The sequence below is a fragment of the Arvicanthis niloticus genome, chromosome 6 (genome assembly GCF_011762505.2).
Source record: "Arvicanthis niloticus isolate mArvNil1 chromosome 6, mArvNil1.pat.X, whole genome shotgun sequence".
In the NCBI taxonomy this organism is placed as follows: Eukaryota; Metazoa; Chordata; class Mammalia; order Rodentia; family Muridae; genus Arvicanthis; species Arvicanthis niloticus.
The window spans coordinates 18,395,526-18,412,263 of NC_047663.1; the positions used below are offsets into that span (position 1 = coordinate 18,395,526).

A 16,738-nucleotide genomic window follows, 5' to 3' on the forward strand; every position below is an offset into this window, starting at 1 on the left:
GTTTGTGCTTTACGCAGATGCCACACTAACTTAGTGTGCTTATGGAACAATGAGTCTGAATTTATCTAATGAAAGACACATGGACCTTTTCCATCCCCTTTCTCTCCACCTCCCTTACCAGCCAGTGACCAATCAGAGTGCAGGTCAAACAGGTGACCAGTTATTTTAACAGTTCTGTTTGAATTGACTTAGAAAATGCTTACACTATGGGGGTCAGGGAGATGGTTCTGTTGGTCAAGTGTTTGCCAAGCAAGCATGGGAACCTCAGCTCAGATCCCCAACACTTGTGCAAAAGCTGGGTGTAGCCTTTGTGACACCAGTGTTAGGGCTAGGAGGTAGAGACAGGTAGATTCCTGGGGCTCAGTATCCAGTCAGGATGGCCATGTACATCAGTAATTTCCAGGTTCACCGAGACACCCTGTCTCAAAAAATAAAGTCATGAGCTAGAGAGATGGCTCCGAGGTTAAGAGAGCTTGCTGGTCTTTCGGAGGACCTGGGTTAATTCAGTTCCAGGGGAGTCTGACACCCTCTTCTGGGTCTTCAGGTACCAGGCACACAGGGAGTGCTCATACATGTAGACAAACACTCATACACATAAAATAAATCTTTTCCAAAATAAGGTAAGAGTGACAGAAGCAGACACCCACTGTGAGCCAAAACAACTCTTCTTCCATTAAGTTGCTCAGGTCATGGTGAGTATTTGATCACTAGGACAGGATCCTGGAATACTTCAGGTACCTACAGCACTAGCTGGCCCCACCAGAGACTGTCAGCTTGGCATGATCTCCACAGTGCACCAGATCCTGAAGCTGAGCGAGTCTACATACCTGCCTTGGGTTCCAATCATCTCTGTTCTTCCTGAGTGACTTCTGCCACTCCAGGTGACACTTCCTAGTTAAGGTGAGGCATGTCTTGTGAGCAGCTCTGGTTTTCTTGAGACCACAGAAAAGGAGAGCACACCTACTTTTCCCTCTTGAAACATCTTGAAGTCTGTGAAGAAAGCAATTCCACTGACCTTGGCTCTCCTCAGAGCCATTGTTTCTCCAAGGCTCACTTTCCAGCTGGTTTGGTTCCACAACCTTCTGGAGTCTATTAGCCCTTCACCGCCCTACCCACATCTCTGAACTTTCCTTAGCGTCTGTCTGTAGTTACTTTAAACTGGGTACCCAGGCTTCAGTGGAGCGCTGCGGTCTAACACACGAGCACCCTCCTTTAGTGAAATCATCAGTCGTCCAGTGCAGGCTGAGACTTACTAACCTTTAGACGTCTTCATCCGCCTTCACCCCTATTGACTTCACTACTGAGTTAACTCACAAAGCCTAGCTCCCCCTGCTGCACTCAGGTAGAGGAGACTTACATTTACTCCTGATAATTTGGTCTCCTTAGACTTGCTTAGTCTCCTACAACTGTCAAGGAATAAGAAATATATTCTTCCTAGCTTGTGATTCAGTGGAGGCCAAGGACATACACTTGGTGAAATACAAACTCAAGGATACTTAGGCAGCTGAGTCTATTATCAGTTGTAACTATACCCGGAGTGGCCTCTGGCTTGCTTTTAGAGACATGTATGGGCACATGTTAAATACTTAACCTACCTCAGGTCCCCTCCAGACTTCATGAGTTTCCATTTCTTGGAGTGATGCCTGGAAATAGGCATTTAAATAAACCCTGTAGGACCTTGATACATTGTTTTGAGAGTTGCTACTGTAATTATTGAAGAATAAAACCCAAAAGATATGACCAAAGTCAGATAGTCTTAATTACGGGAGTGATTTTTTGGGGGGGGGGGGGGGGAGGGGGGTAGCCTAGGCTGGCCTTGAACTCACTTGTTTAGCCCAGGTTGGCCTTGAACTCACAGCAGTCTTCAGTCCCCTGAGTGCTAGGGTTTCAGACGTGTGCCGCCATGCCTGGCTTATGGCTGTGATTTCTGAGGAACAGAAGAACATGAACTAGACTAGAGGCTCCTTCTCTGTGAAGGAAAGAAGCCGTTCGTCTGCAGAGCAGCGTATTTCAGCTGGAGGAGAAGGGCCAACCCGTGTGCGCGCTCGCAACTGCTGAAACCAGAAAGCACACGATGCCAGATGACAGCAAGGCAGGACCTGCTACAGAAGCAGCATGATCTTTGTCATCAAGAATTCATGAAATACCAGGCAACACCCTAGGAGGGAGTGTAGAAGGGTGGGGGTGTCAGCAAAGATTAGTTAGGAGCATTGCTCCACACATCCCATCTCTCGTTCTGGGCTATCTGATGAGAAGATCTATATGAATTTCAGTTGACTAATTTGGATGTAGACCAGTCAGGTGGTAGACAGCTCGCACAGCTGCTCAGTGCTCACGGTGGAGCTCAGTGCACCCTGGGCTCGTTAGAGCTGGCAACTGCATACCTCGCCTAAACAAAATGACGTCAAGAAGTTGGGGTCCGTACTTGAGTGGTCTTGGTCTTGAGTGTTTCCTTGAGGGTTTAGAAAGTACACAGATGGAGTACGGAGGGTGACCCACCTTCCACACTCATCAGCAGACACTCTTTGAAACAGAAGTTGATGAAAGCCGTGATCCAGGCCCTTCCTGCTTGGCTAGAAACAACCGTGTGGTGCTGGAGAGACGCTCAATGCCTGAGTCGTGGACCTGAGTTTAGTACCCAGCACTGCACCTGTATCTTGCAGCTCACAATGGCCTGTAACTCCGGCTCCCTGGTTCTAAAGCTCTCTCCTCCCCTCCACCAACCCTGCTCTCACATATACAGAACAACACACACACAATTGAATCTTGCTTGGTGTGGTGGCATGCACCTTTAATCCCAGCACTCAGGAGTTGGGACTCTTGAGTTCGAGGCCAGCTTGGTCTCTACAACAAGTTCCAGAACAGCCAGGACTACATAGATAGACCTTGGCTCAAATAGGATGGATAAGTAAATCTTTGTTTAAAAAACAAATAAACAAACAAACCCGGTTTCCTGACATGAGCAGCATTCTGTACTCTGAAAAGAGGAATTTAAGCAGAACTAGTACTTGTTGGTTTCAATTATTACTTTTTAGAGACTCAGGCCTAAAATATGAAAACCAGCGAGATCAAGTACTAGCAATAGCTGGGACCGCACTGTGTACAAGTCCACGGGCCTTTTAGTGTTAGACATTCAGACCTGGTTTGCTTAGAGAAGCTTGCGAGACTTGTGGCGATGCCCCGACTTGCACTGGTCTCAACAGACTCATCCTTGGCAGGCAGTGTTGTCTGTGTCTGAGCTGGAAGCCACTGGGATTCCCCTTTTAAGTATCACTAATCAGTCCCATCCTGCCCTCACCCCTGAAATGAATTAGGCACTCCTCGCCCAATGCTAACTTGATAGAGATCGTTTCTAATTTATTGACATCCTGACAATGAGTTTCTCCCCTTGAATACCTGCAATTTTGCTGACAGTTTTTCTTGATGCAGTTGGCCTCTGGTGACATCTAGGAAAAAAAAAAAAAAAGAGTTGTTTAACTCACATTGAAAAAGAAAAGCTTGGCAAACACAGTGTGTCTCATTTTGGACGGTATTTTCAAAGATTATTAACAGCAAGCATTACTGTTATCCCTTAGGTTGCAGAACCAAGGCTATGCAACTTTTATAACGCTATTTTAAGGAAATGATAGCGAACTTATTAGATACCGTATAAATGTTTTTGTGCACTGCTTTCACCAGTGGGGCTGGCAATGCCTATCACTGTGGTAAAGCCGTGTTTTGTGTAGACTTTTAGACCGGAAGTCTCTGTGCTGTCTGTAATGCCCACCTTAACATCTCTTGACGTTTACATCATCAGAAGTTTTACAGGTATGTTCATGCCTGGGTCTCAGGGGGTATCCTGGTTTTGTATGTTGTGGAAGGATTGTTGATTCAGCCAAGAGACTAGTAGTTAAAAGAGGGGAAATAATGTATTGCTGGTTCCCCTCAAACTAAAAGGAAAGATGCACTATGCCAGTCTAGACTGCAGTTATTCACTTTGGAGCAAATACTGAGAAATAGCTCACATGCTTCCCAGCAGAATTGAGGTCCTGTCTTGTGAGTGCAAGCAGAACAAAGAATGTACCCCTAAGAGCCCGTGTCAGCTTTCTAATGCTGGTAGAGACTTTAAGAGGGCTGCAGTTGGGGTAATGAAGACCGTGGATCAGAAACCTACCTAAGATAAATGGGAGCAAAGAGAGGGGTGTGCACAAGTGGTATTGATCGGAGAGAGGGGCGTGCACAAGTGGTATTGATCGGAGAGAGGGGCATGCACAAATGCTATTGATCTGAGAGAGGGGTGTGCACAAGTGCTATTGATCGTTGTGCTGGCTTGGCTTTTACAGAGGGGGCTACATGTTGACTCTGACTGGGCTTAGAAAACTTGAAAAATTGGTGGAGTAGTCTCTGCTCGAGGCACAGAAAAGCGAGAGAATTGGCTCTGACAGTCCGTCTGGAAGAGCAGCTAACACTGTGGGAAATCCAGAGCTCACTAAACTGCTAGCCATCTTTGTGGGGATGTTACAATGTCTTGTATGCACTGCTGTGTTCACTTGGCCCTTGAGCTTCATCGATGCTACAGACAGCTAGACTCCTCAGCAGCCCATGGCAGCAGTAGCACTAAAGAAAGTCTTAAGGTCCAAGATGGCCACATTGTCACTCTCAGAAGTAATTAACCGAAGCAAAATAGTCATTCCTTTCTTTTTTGTTTGTTTGTTTTGTTTTTTCGAGACAGGGTTTCTCTGTGTGGCCCTGGCTGTCCTGGAACTCACTCTGTAGACCAGGCTGGCCTCAAACTCAGAAATCCGCCTGCCTCTGCCTCCCAAGTGCTGGGATTAAAGGCGTGCAACACCACTGCCCGGCTAAAATAGTCATTTATTTTGAGCTTTACAGTTACATCTAATGTGATCTAATTCTTAAGTGGCAGTTGGAGGTCTGGCTCTACTTCATTATTCATGCATAGCCAGATGATACAAATGGGCCACTGTTGCTCAGCACCTCATACTATGGCGTCGTCTCGGCGTCGGCAGGCGCTTCCCGTGCCCGGCTTGGTCATCACAGTGACCTTCAGCTTACTGTTAATGATTTCCACCCGGTAAGTGGAGATCCCAGCACTGCTGCTGTGTGTGCACTTATGTATGTGGTGTAGAACACGGTGCACATACATGTGGAGGCCAGAGCCAGTGCCAGCTGTCCTTAGCACGTTCTCTTTTTTTTTCACTTTTTCTTTTATTTTTGACATTATAATATAATTACATGACTTTTCCCTTTCCTGCCTAGAATAGCCCCTACTTTTTTTAGAACCCCTACAACCCTGTGTGTGTGTGTGTGTGTGTGTGCGTATAACTGAGTTTAGCACGAAAGAATGTCCTTTATTCTAAGAGTACTTCTGTCATCCCTTTTGTTATTAAATGTATTTTCATTTATGAAACAATGGTCATATTTTATATTTATTTACTTTTGGTACAAGGTCTTACTGTGTTGTGTCATCATGGCTGTCCTGGAACTTAGAATATAGACCAAGCTGGCCTTGAACTCAAAAAGATCCACCTGTCTCTGCCTCCTGGGTCCTGGGATTGAAGGCATACATATCTTTTTTAAAAAGAAATCTTGAACTGACAAAATTGAAAAGAAACAAACAGAAACACTAAACAACACAATTAGAGCATTTCTCCCCAGTTCTGGGGTGGGAGGTTCTTGTTTATAAGGAGTTGTTTTGTTTTATGGGTGTGGTTATTGTTTTGAGTCTTGGTCTTACTACATGGCCCAGGATGGCCTAGAACTCTTAATATTTATTATTGTTATTATCAATATCACTACTACTACATTTATTCTGTGTGTGTGTGTGTGTGCATGTATGTGCATGTGCCATAGTTCCCATGTGGAGGTCAGAGGACAGCTTGCAGGAGTTGGTTCTCTCCTACCATGTGGGTCCAACTCAAGTCATCAAGCTTGGAGGTGAACATTGTTACTTCCTGAATGTCACCAACCTGCTCCGTACTCGCTGTCCTCCTGCCTCTGCCGTCTGAGCAGAGGTGTGCACAACCACACCTGGCCCTCACCTGTTTTAAAATGTGTTTGGTTTGGTTCTGAAGATTGTAAAGTCCAAGTCTAAGAACTGGCTAGAAAAATTGGTGCATAGTAGTTTTCAATAGTCTCTAGAACTCTCGATTTATTTCCTATTTAGTTCAATCAACTGTCACCTTTCACCTAAACAAACCATACCCTCAGTCTTCTTGACAAATATCTATTGAGAAATATAATTAAGATGAAGCTTTGTATTGCAGATGCTAGGAAATGTCTAGAAATGCTTTATTTTAAAAAATCTAGAATGGGTGCCAGTCAGTTTTCAACTAGGTTCTTTCTAGACAGCCTCCTAGTGTCTCATCACTTAAGTCATCACTAAAGCAGCATGTGATCATTCACTGTGTGGTGGTTTGAATGAAAATGGCCCCCATAGGCTCATAAGGAGTGGCACTATTGGGAGGTATGGTCTTGTTGGAGTAAGTGTGTCACTTCATGGTGTCCCTTCACCACAATAGAATCCCTAACTAAGACAAGCTGTTTGTTTGGTATCTTGTATTATTTGTATCTTTCTAATAACCAGTGCATGAGTGTCAGTGAAGGCTAGTTCTGTCATCTGTTTGGATAGCGAAATGAGTGTGAAGGTAGGAGAGGAGCAAGCAGGAGAGGACAGCAAAAGCTGAGTGTATCACTTGCCCCTAAGTGTGGTCTTCACTGTGCATTTCAGTTATCTGTGTTGTCAGCAACTTTGCCATCCTTGTTATATTGCTTTATCCACTGAATTTCTCTTAGTCTATCTCAAACACCCACCTTTTGATTATAATCAAGACTCTGTGATACCAGCAACCGCTTTGGAGACCTCAGATTTGAGCATGCATGCACACGCGCACGCACACGGACACACACACACACACACACACACACACACACACACACACGAGCACGCGCAAGTTCGATCCCAGTGGAGCCTCCGTTAGTCCCGAGCATTAGGCACCCTCTTCTCCCTCTTTATCCAGCTTACATAGCATGATTTACCAGATTTAGTCTCTTTCCGACAGCCTTGCTCCTCATCTGTGTCAAAGTCTCAGGTGTTCCTCAGCCTTTGAGCCTATGCCAGCATCTGGCTAAGTTTTCTTTAGAAAACACACACTTGCAGTATCGGATCTCACTTTAAATCTAGGATTTAAATCTGCACCTCAGCTGGTCCCTGGGTGTTTCATTCCTGTGCTTCCCTTGTCCAGGCAATGTCCTCTCCTGTTCTCTGAGATGACTGCCTCTTTTCTGCTCTCTCAAGCTCCTAACACAGCTTACTCCGGCCTTCTGTCTCCGCCAGCAGGCACTAACCTAGCACCTTTATTTCACCGACAACACAGAAACTCCCAGAAGAGAATTTCCCTATCTTCTGTGGTGCGTACTATCTGATGAGTGAGGGACCTGACACGGTACCTGAGCTCCATTTACTCCTGTAGTAAGCAGAGGCCTGGAGATGCAGCTGAGGAGTAGAGTACAAGCCCTGGACTGGATCTTCCCAGGTGTATACACTCAGACTATAAAGTAAATACGCTATAAATATAAGTGCCTACTTACATAAGCTAGAGAATAAGGAGAAAAGATGGGAGTGACTTGGAGACGAAAGCTAAAGCCTCAAAGTTGATGGAGATGAAAAGAAGTTGAAATTAAGCAGATTTGCTTTTTTTTCTTTTTTTTTTTCTTTTGTTCTTTCTTTTTTTGGGGGGGGGGAGGGGCAGCTTTGTATTCTGCTCAAGATAGCTCTCTGCTCTAGATCACTCTCTCTTGCAGACCAAAGTCCAGTCCTTAGGAATTACATATCAGTTCAATCATTACCTCAGGTTCCCTTTTGATTATCCCGTGACTCCGTATACTATGAGGACAGAGCCACATGGCTGAAGCTGAGTTCTGCTGCTTACTGGAGCTGGAAGCATAGATTTTTTTTCTTTCTTTCTTTCTTTCTTTTTTCTTTTTTTCTTTTTTTAAATTTTTAAATTTTTTATTTTTTTTAAGCATAGATTTTCTTATCTCACAATTTTTTTGTCGGTATTTTGGAGACAGTGTCTCTCTAAGATGGCCTTGAACTCAGAGTTCCTCCCCCTGCCTCTGCTTCCCAAGTGCTGGGATTAAAAGAGCTTGGCACCACACCTGGCTTGTCTCACACTTTTAGTTGGGAAGTTAGGTAATAGGACCAAGTTATAAAATACATTGACTTTAAATGAACGCAGCACTGTTATTTACTCCATGATGGTAATCTTTAAGACACATCATGGGGGGGAGGGGGCATGGCTAGGACATGAACGCTTGAGGTCCTTATGCCAGTTTAGGTGAGATTTGTGTTTATGGAACTAAGAATGGCCACCTTGCCTAACACTCTTGTTACTTAGGCAGTTGTATACAACAGAGAGCTAGTGTCAGATGAGCCGGATCTCATGCTGAGCCAGCTCACCCAGTGGTGCCCATCTGCTCAGGCTCATTTCTCCCTTCCTATGTTCTTCCAATGCCTTTTGTTTTTTTCCTAAAACTTTTCTATGTTGCCCAGAACCCCTTTCTAATCCCTTAGTTTTGATGGCTTGCACACTCCTGATTCCCTCAGTGAACAGACTCTAGGAGATGTGGCCTCAGACTTCTTCCCCAATTCCTTAACTAGTCTTGAAAGGAGATCCATCCTGACAAGCTGTCTCCCTAAATCCTGCCTGTAATGAGCTGTTTTCCTCCTGGCCTCAAGCTCCTGGAATAACAACGACTTAGACTCAAAATATACTTACAAATACCTAGGTCATATAGCTAGGCTCATATCCTGACTAGCTAATAATAACTCATTTATACTAATCTACATTCTGCCGCATGGCTGGTTACCTCTGCTCAGGTACCATGTGTCAGTCCACCTCACATCTTCCCCTCGTATTGCTCTATCCCAGAATCCTTTCTGCCTACTGGATGCCTCACCTTCTGTTCTACCTTTTCCTATAGGCCATAGTTTTTTTTTTATTGACAAGTGAGTCAACCATACAGTACACAAGAGATTTTTCTCTATACCTGCCTCTGTGTTGATAGTTCTTGAAAGTGACCTTGTTGCTTGCCTATAATACTTTAGAAAAGAAAGGTGCCTCAATCCAAAGTTCTCTGACCCTAATATAAGACCCTGTGACCCAGGTCAGCATGAATCTCTTGAATGTAAGTGAGTGTGTGTGTGTGTGTGTGTGTGTGTGTGTGTGTGTATGTGTATTCATGTCATGGCTTTCTGAGAAAAACTGAGGATATAGTTCTCTTATTCCAGCATGTGGGTCCTGGAAGTTGAACTCAGGTACAGGTCATGAGGCTTGGTTTTAGGTGCCTTTACCTAGTGAGCCACTCGCCAGCCCTGACCATCATTCCTTTTCATTCCTCATCCAGATTATTCAGTGGTATGGTCAAGAGTTTTCTTCCCTCCCTCCCTCCCTCCCTCCCTCCCTTCCTTTCTTCCTTGTTTGTTGCATAGGGTGGGACGTGGGCTGTTCAATGTGCCATGCACACATGTGCAAATCCGAGGACAGCTTGCTGGAGTCGGTTCTCTCCTTCCACTGTGTAGGTTCCAGGACCCGAATTTAAGTCCTCAGGCTTGGCAGCAAGAGCCTTTACCCACTGAGCCGTCTTGCTGGCACCTATATATTGGTTTTGTGTTTTTAATGCTGTGCAGGTTAAACCCAAATCCTAGCACACACTAGGCAAGTGCTTTGCATGAGCTGCATCCTCATTCCTCAGAGCCTAGTCTCCGTGGGCCGGCCTCTGAGTGCAGGAGTCCCCTCCACTGTGTGGAGGTGCATGTGTGTGTTTGCCTGCAGAGGTTCATTAGACTGTTCGTGGAAAAGACCAGAGGAGTAAGCTGAGCATGGAGTTGTGTACCTGTAACTCTGTGACATAGGAGGCTCAGGCAAGGGGGTCAGGAGTTCAAGCTCAGCTTGAGCTGTATGAGAGCCTGTCTCAAACAAAATCAACACAAGACACACACGCACACATAAGCATGCACGCACACGGGGGGAGGGGGAGAGGAATGGGAATGAGGATGAATGAAAGAATATGTCAACCTAAACAATTTCCACCAGTTTCCTTTTCTTCTATATCTTACCTTTTATTTTTAATTTACTGGTCCAGTAAATGAGAAGCCTATATACTATTAAGGAAGGAAAAAATGGCAGCAGATGATTCTGCAGACTGAGATCAGAGGGTCCCCCAAATCAGAGCCAGGAAAAGCTCAGGAGAAAGATGGGCATCAGCAAGGGAGCAGGGCTTCCTTTTGAGGCCTACATCCCAGAGAACTTGAGTGACATGAAAGCTCACCTGGCAAAAATCCAGTCGGCTAGTCAGTCAGTGTCCGCAGAAAAAGGCTGAGTATCCTTTGCCTACTCTTCCACCTTCTGCAAGTTCAAAACTCATGCATGAATTGGTGACATGACTCAGTGGCTAAGAGTTGATTGCTGCCAAGCCTGGGGACCTGAGTTCAGTCCCCAGGACCCACATGATGGGAGGAGAGACTCAACTCTCCCTCCATTTGTTCTCTGACTTCTATATTCTAACCAAATAACATTCTAACATAGCATGCTTGTGCCCTTCTCAACCACATAGATACATAACATGTTAATTTATGGCAGTGAAGGCCTGCCACAGAGCCTGTCCGTCCCTAGGCACCTCCAGGGCTCTGGCCATAGCAGGTCACTGCTGCCATCTCTACCCCTACCTCTGTGCCTCTGGCCCTCTTAGTCTCTCTTGATGATATCATTTCCTGTCCACTGCCCAAACATGACCTCTATGCATCCTTCTAGGCCAGACTCAGTGTCTCTTTGTTCCTGTGTCCAGTCCTAATTTTCTACTATCACCTTAACAAAATCAGTCTTTCTTGGGGAGATGCCAAAGATACTGCATGCATTTCACTGATCTGTTAGGATATAGTTTAGATGCTTGCCTTCTGGCTTTCCCACCAAGCCAGGAATTCCACGCAGGTAGGGACTGCTCTTTGCATGTCTTGTGTCCCTAACACCTACCTCTGTGCTTTATCCCAACGGGAGCTGAATACACATTTGTGTTGAATGGAATCAGTTGTTATGATTCACTGAAAATTAGAGACCAGTGCGTATTTAATAAGTCAGGAAAGACTATAATAATAGTAATAGCATGGTCTCACTTCCACTGCTTATTCAAATAACTGATCCTTTTGTGGAGCTGGATTTTGAGAATCTTCTTGTCAATGTGTATTTCTTTGATATGCTGGAAGGAAGCCGCCAAGACACGCTGTCGATGTTACTCTGACTGTATTGTCGTTTCAAAGACAACATATTATGTGTCTCATAAGCACACACGTCAGCCTTTTCCCTTAATTTCCATGGCAATATTTTGTGAACTATTTATAAGATCTGAGTTAGTTTAATTCAAACCACATTAAGCATTTTCCGTTCACAAAAACAGAATTGCAAAGTTCAGAGTCTACTATTCATGGACAATTTGTTAGGATAATCTGAAAAGGCTTGGACACTGCAAATAGGTGGTACATATACATATATCTTTTACAGATTTAAATTAGTACAGTATTGAGATCCATAAATTAAAGGGTTCAACTAATTTTGAAAAATAGATTCCTTTCAGATTCTGAATTTTGGAGAAAGGGAATCAAGAATTTACCAATTTGCCCCCCACCCTTTTTGTGCATACTTCGGGCTGAACATTATGCTGGGTCAGTTGTGATTCAAGATCAGTAAAATAGCATTTCCCCTTAAACAGCACATCTTCTCGGAGAGAAGATAAATAAACAAATGACTGAAATATAGACCTCTGAAATGAAAAAGGGACACTCCCCCTTTGAGAGCCATGGCTGAGGTTAGAGATGGGTTGCTGGCCAGGCAGTGTGGCTGGTGAGTCGGAGAGCTGCGGGGAGGGAGGTCACGACTGATAGATAATCTCTTTTTTAAATATGTAAAGTGGGAATCTAGGTCATCTCGAGAGTTAGAGGCATGAGGTAGCTCTTGAGAAGAACTGAGTATTTCCATAATTCATAAGGAGAATTAGAAAGGAGATAACAAAGGCAAGTAAGAGCCGGCGTGTGAGAGCATGAGAGAGTAAAGGAAAGCTAGAGGGAGCTGAAATCGGATAGTGTGGGGGAGGAGACGCGTCAGTCAGCACGACTGCTTCAATTCGCTCCAGCTCTGCTCTATGGCCATATTGTGCTCAGGGCTCACAGGCCAGGGATAACCGAAGACACGAAGAGCCTTTCCAAGAAAGCACGGCCTGGCCTAGCCTGGGAGGGGTCTCCTTAAAAGGAGATTGACAGACTTAGAGAAAGTCTAGACAAGATGAGGATAGGCCTGGACTTTGGGTCCTCTGCAAACCTTGCTGCTCTCCTTTTGCTCCTCCTCCTCCTCTTCATGTTTATTTATGTTTATTTTTATGCATATGAGGGTTTTGCCTACATGAATGTAGGTGTACTGTATGTGTGCCTGAAGAGGACACTGAATCTCCTGGAACTGGAGTTACAGACAGTTGTGAGCTGCCACGAGGGCACAGGCAACTGAACCCAGATCCTCTGGAGGAGCAGCCAGTTCTGCTAACCACTGAGCCCCTCACCGGGCTTCTTGTACTTCAGTCAGCTGCATTTGTTTGGTGCATGTGGTCAAATGATAGCTGGTGGTTTGAAGATTAAGAGTAAGTTTCCAAAGCCTCCATCCTGGAGGCTTGGATGTGGGCTGTGATTGGTGGTGCCAACCTCCAGAAGAGCCAGCCTTACCCATCATGCAATATAAACCTTCTGTTTGAGGGTTGGTCCAAAGGTCAAAGACATTTTACTGCCCATGGTTCTTGGGCATAGCTTTACTCTGTGATGAGAAAGTTGTGGTGCCGAGCCTTCAGGGGTTTCACTGAGGTTCTCTTTCTGCTTAACCAGGAGTGCAGATCTCATTGTTTTCAAGAATTTGTAATGTGTCTTTTCTGGACATAATGATGTTACCTTTGGATATTACTGGCAACCCAAAAGCTCTTCCTCCTCCTCCTCTTCCTCCTCCTCCTCTTCTTCCTCCTCCTCCTCCTCTTCTTCTTCCTCCTCCTCCTCCTCCTCCTCCTGAGTCTTGCTTCTGGCAGTTGTGTCTTGTGATTTCTTTTACTTGTCAATGGTACCATTGTACTTTTCCCCTTAAAGATAGAATTTTTAAGACTCTTATTTCAGATAAGGACAAGTCATTTTCACAAGAGCATACTGTGTGTTGCATTTCCAGTGTTATTCAAGAATAACACTGAAGTCTAATACTTAGTTACTGCACAGAGTGCTATGTCAGTGTAGTGTAAAAGAAAGAACATACATACTCATCAGAAACCATGGACCATAGCAGTGGCACAGTGAAGATCAGTGTCCCCAGAAGAGTGGAGAAAAGTCACAGGTCATCTTCATCTTAAGAAATGGAGCAAACAGTCTTAGAGTAGACCAGAGACACTCTGGGGAGCCCGGATCATCAGTCTTGCTAATTTGGCTTGTTAGTGGCAAGTAATTGAAAACTATTTTTGAAACTTCATTTCCATCTGGGTGGCCCTAAAAGTCATACCCATTGTCACTGAAGACATCTATCCTTATTCGCAAAATTGTTGCCATCAGTCTACACCTTGGAACTCTTCTGTGTCCATCCGTCCAGCCCAGGCACGCTTGCTGCTTCTCCAAATTTGTTCCCATTGGTTGACCTGTCCTTGTGACTAAGATGTAGTTCTTGTAGCCTGCTGTATTGTAATAGATGTATTTCCACTAGAATTTCCTCCTGATCCCAAGAGACTATAAAGCAAGTAATAATTCCTAGTTAGATATTAGGTCAGAGAGACACGTCCAAAGTAAAAGTGTTCATTCTAAGTGATAAAGAGTATTTCAAAAGTCTGTAGCTTGCAGCTTCCCTTTTCCCTTCAAATATAGCAGCAGCTAGGACTGGTTTCTGGGTGTTCTGTTTAAAACAGTATAAGAGGCTTGACTGTTGATACTTGTCTACTGACAACTCTCAGATACTACTGTGTGTAAGTGACGTGGGTGGTCTGTCCTAAGGGGCATGTGAAGAAGGCATGCCTTCCTTCGGACATCCTCTTCGATTGCAGTGAGTTGGTGTGACGCTGTTTTTTCTTCCTTTCTAGGTTGTAAACATGTTAAAGGCATCCTGTTATACGGACCCCCTGGTTGTGGTAAGACTCTCTTGGCTCGACAGATTGGCAAGATGCTGAATGCGAGAGAGCCCAAGGTGGTCAATGGGCCAGAGATCCTTAACAAATATGTGGGAGAATCAGAGGCGAACATCCGAAAACTCTTTGCTGATGCTGAAGAGGAGCAAAGGAGGGTATGTGGACATAAGACTAACCTACTAAAAACGTAGTGTGGCTCACATGAAGAGTGATGCCTGGAGACGTGGAGCTCACGTGTTACTGTGATCTATAGTCTGAAACAACTTGCAGGTAAAATACAGTTGGCATCAATAATTATTTGCAAAATTTCCCTAGAGCAGTGGTTCTTAAGCTCCCTGTCTTCGGGTTTCTATTCCTGTACAAAACATCATGACCAAGAAGCAAGTTGGGGAGGAAAGGGTTTATTCAGTTTACACTTCCACATTGCTGTTCATCACCAAAGGAAGTCAGGACTGGAACTCAAGCAGGTCAGGAAGCAGGGGCTGCAGAGGCCATGGAGGAATGTTAGTTACTGGCTAGCTTCCCCTGGCTTGCTCAGTCTGCTTTCATATAGAGCCCAGGACTGCCAGCCCAGGAATGGCACCACCCACAATGGGCCTTCCCACCCTTGATCACTAATTGAGAAAATGCCTTACAGCTGGATATCATGGAGGCATTTTCTCAAGGGAGGCTCCTTTCTCTGTGATAACTCCAGCTTGGGTCAAGTTGACACACAAAACCGACCACGAGTACACTTCTTAACACTGTAACGCTTTAATGTAGTCTCTCATGTTGTGATGACCCCCCCAACCACAAAATTATTTTTGTTGCTACTTCAGTGCTATAATTTTGCTACTGTTGTCTCAGGTGAAAGGGTCATTCTACCTCCCATAGGGGTCATGACCCACAGCTTGAGAACCTGTGCCCTAGAGGTTATATGGGGTTGTCATGATTTAAAATGCTACTATACACATGTTCAAAAAAGGACCTTGAATATACCTTCAAGCTTTTGGACCACATTGTTTCCAAACACTTGAACTCGGTTTGTCTTTTTGGAAAGGAGGGAAGTTAAGTCCATGAGTAGACTTGAGGAATTTTATGTTTCAAGTTCCACATGAAGTAGAGCACCTTCGGCACCTAGAGGCAGGTCAGCTGTGGAGTCTTGTCTTTCAAATTATAGCATTACCCATTACTCCCACCTACAGTGACATGGAAGAACGTGGACGTTATTTGAAGCTCCAGAGGCCATATTTAAACTGATGGTGAGTTTTTAAAAACTCAAAAGCTGGGAGGCTGGAGAGATGGCTCAGTGGTTAAGAGCACTGACTGTTCAGATCCCAGTATCCACATGGCAGCTCATAATTACCCATAACTCCAGCTTCAAGTATTTCCTCTTCTGCTCTTCTAAGGCACCAGGCACACACATACACTGACATACATGCAAGCAAAGCATTCAGACACATAATATAAAAGTAGTAAGTCTTTAAAAAAAAAAAACAAAAACAAAACAAAAACCTCAAAAAATTGAATTTGGGCCTTAGGTGGGGAAGATTATTTGAAAACCATACCGAGATTCTTAACTGTGACAGCTATTTCATGTGTCATCTTCACTGGGTCATAAGTTGCCCAGATGTTTAGTTGTATACCTTGGGTATATTTGTAAAAATGTTTCTGGGTAAAATTAACTTTGTAATGGTAAGCTGAGTAAAGTGGATTGTCCTCTCAGTGTGAGCAGATCTCATCCAGTCAGAAGCCACCCGGCATCTTCTAAACAGAGACAAAGGAACTAGAAGCCACAGAATGACATTTTAAGAGCTTGAGAGAAAAAGCGAGTTTTAATTTTTTTAACATGAGATATATGGGTATAGTTTCATGGTGGAGCACTGTGTGAGGCCCTAGGTTCCGTCCCAGCACTGCAAACATAAATGACTGAATCTCTCCTTCTCTTTAACATCTGAATGACATTCTGTATCCACTGTGAGGAGATGAGGATGTTTCTCCTCTGCTGATTTTTCTTTGCTTCGTATGGCCAAGAACGGTGCTGTGACATCAGGGGGATTCCTGCATCATTCGCCACATAACTGCACCTCCTTCCTCTTTACAGTGGTTGCCATTACAACCTCCTTGAACTCAGGTGGAAATAATTGCTGATGCTGGGATTTCAAAGATGGTAAAATAGCATAATACACCTTAGAGTTAAGAAAAAGTATGGTGGACTTATATGGTTATGGAAAGACACAACGAGCATTAGTGTATTTTAAGAACTCTTTTTGTTCTTTGGAAACTTAGAAAACAGGAAAAGCATGAGGCAGCAGCCCCTGTAGTCAGTTTCAACTACTACTCACAACAACAAAAAGCTAAAAAAGTAAACTGAGTCTAATGGGCCATAATAGTTATACACTAAACAAAGATGAGTTGAAACATAGTCTAGAAAAACAGCTTATAAAAGCTCACTTGTGAGAGTTTCCACGTAGCTGCATAGATAACTTTGGGACAGTTTTTAAACTCAGTCAGTTTAAACATGGCACCACTAATGATAAAACTGCATTGGCAAAGAATTTCTAGATAGATATTA

General features: G+C 44.2%; 1 protein-coding gene across 1 annotated transcript in view; it reads left to right on the forward strand.

The window, feature by feature from the left end:
* The window catches only part of Nsf (N-ethylmaleimide sensitive factor, vesicle fusing ATPase), a 134,861-nt gene that overhangs the window by 60,547 nt on the left and 57,576 nt on the right, over positions 1-16,738 (forward strand). Inside the window, exon 9 of the mRNA XM_034505424.2 lies at positions 14,140-14,339. Within this exon, the coding sequence (XP_034361315.2) occupies positions 14,140-14,339 (200 nt within the window). The remainder of the gene's footprint in view (positions 1-14,139; positions 14,340-16,738) is intronic.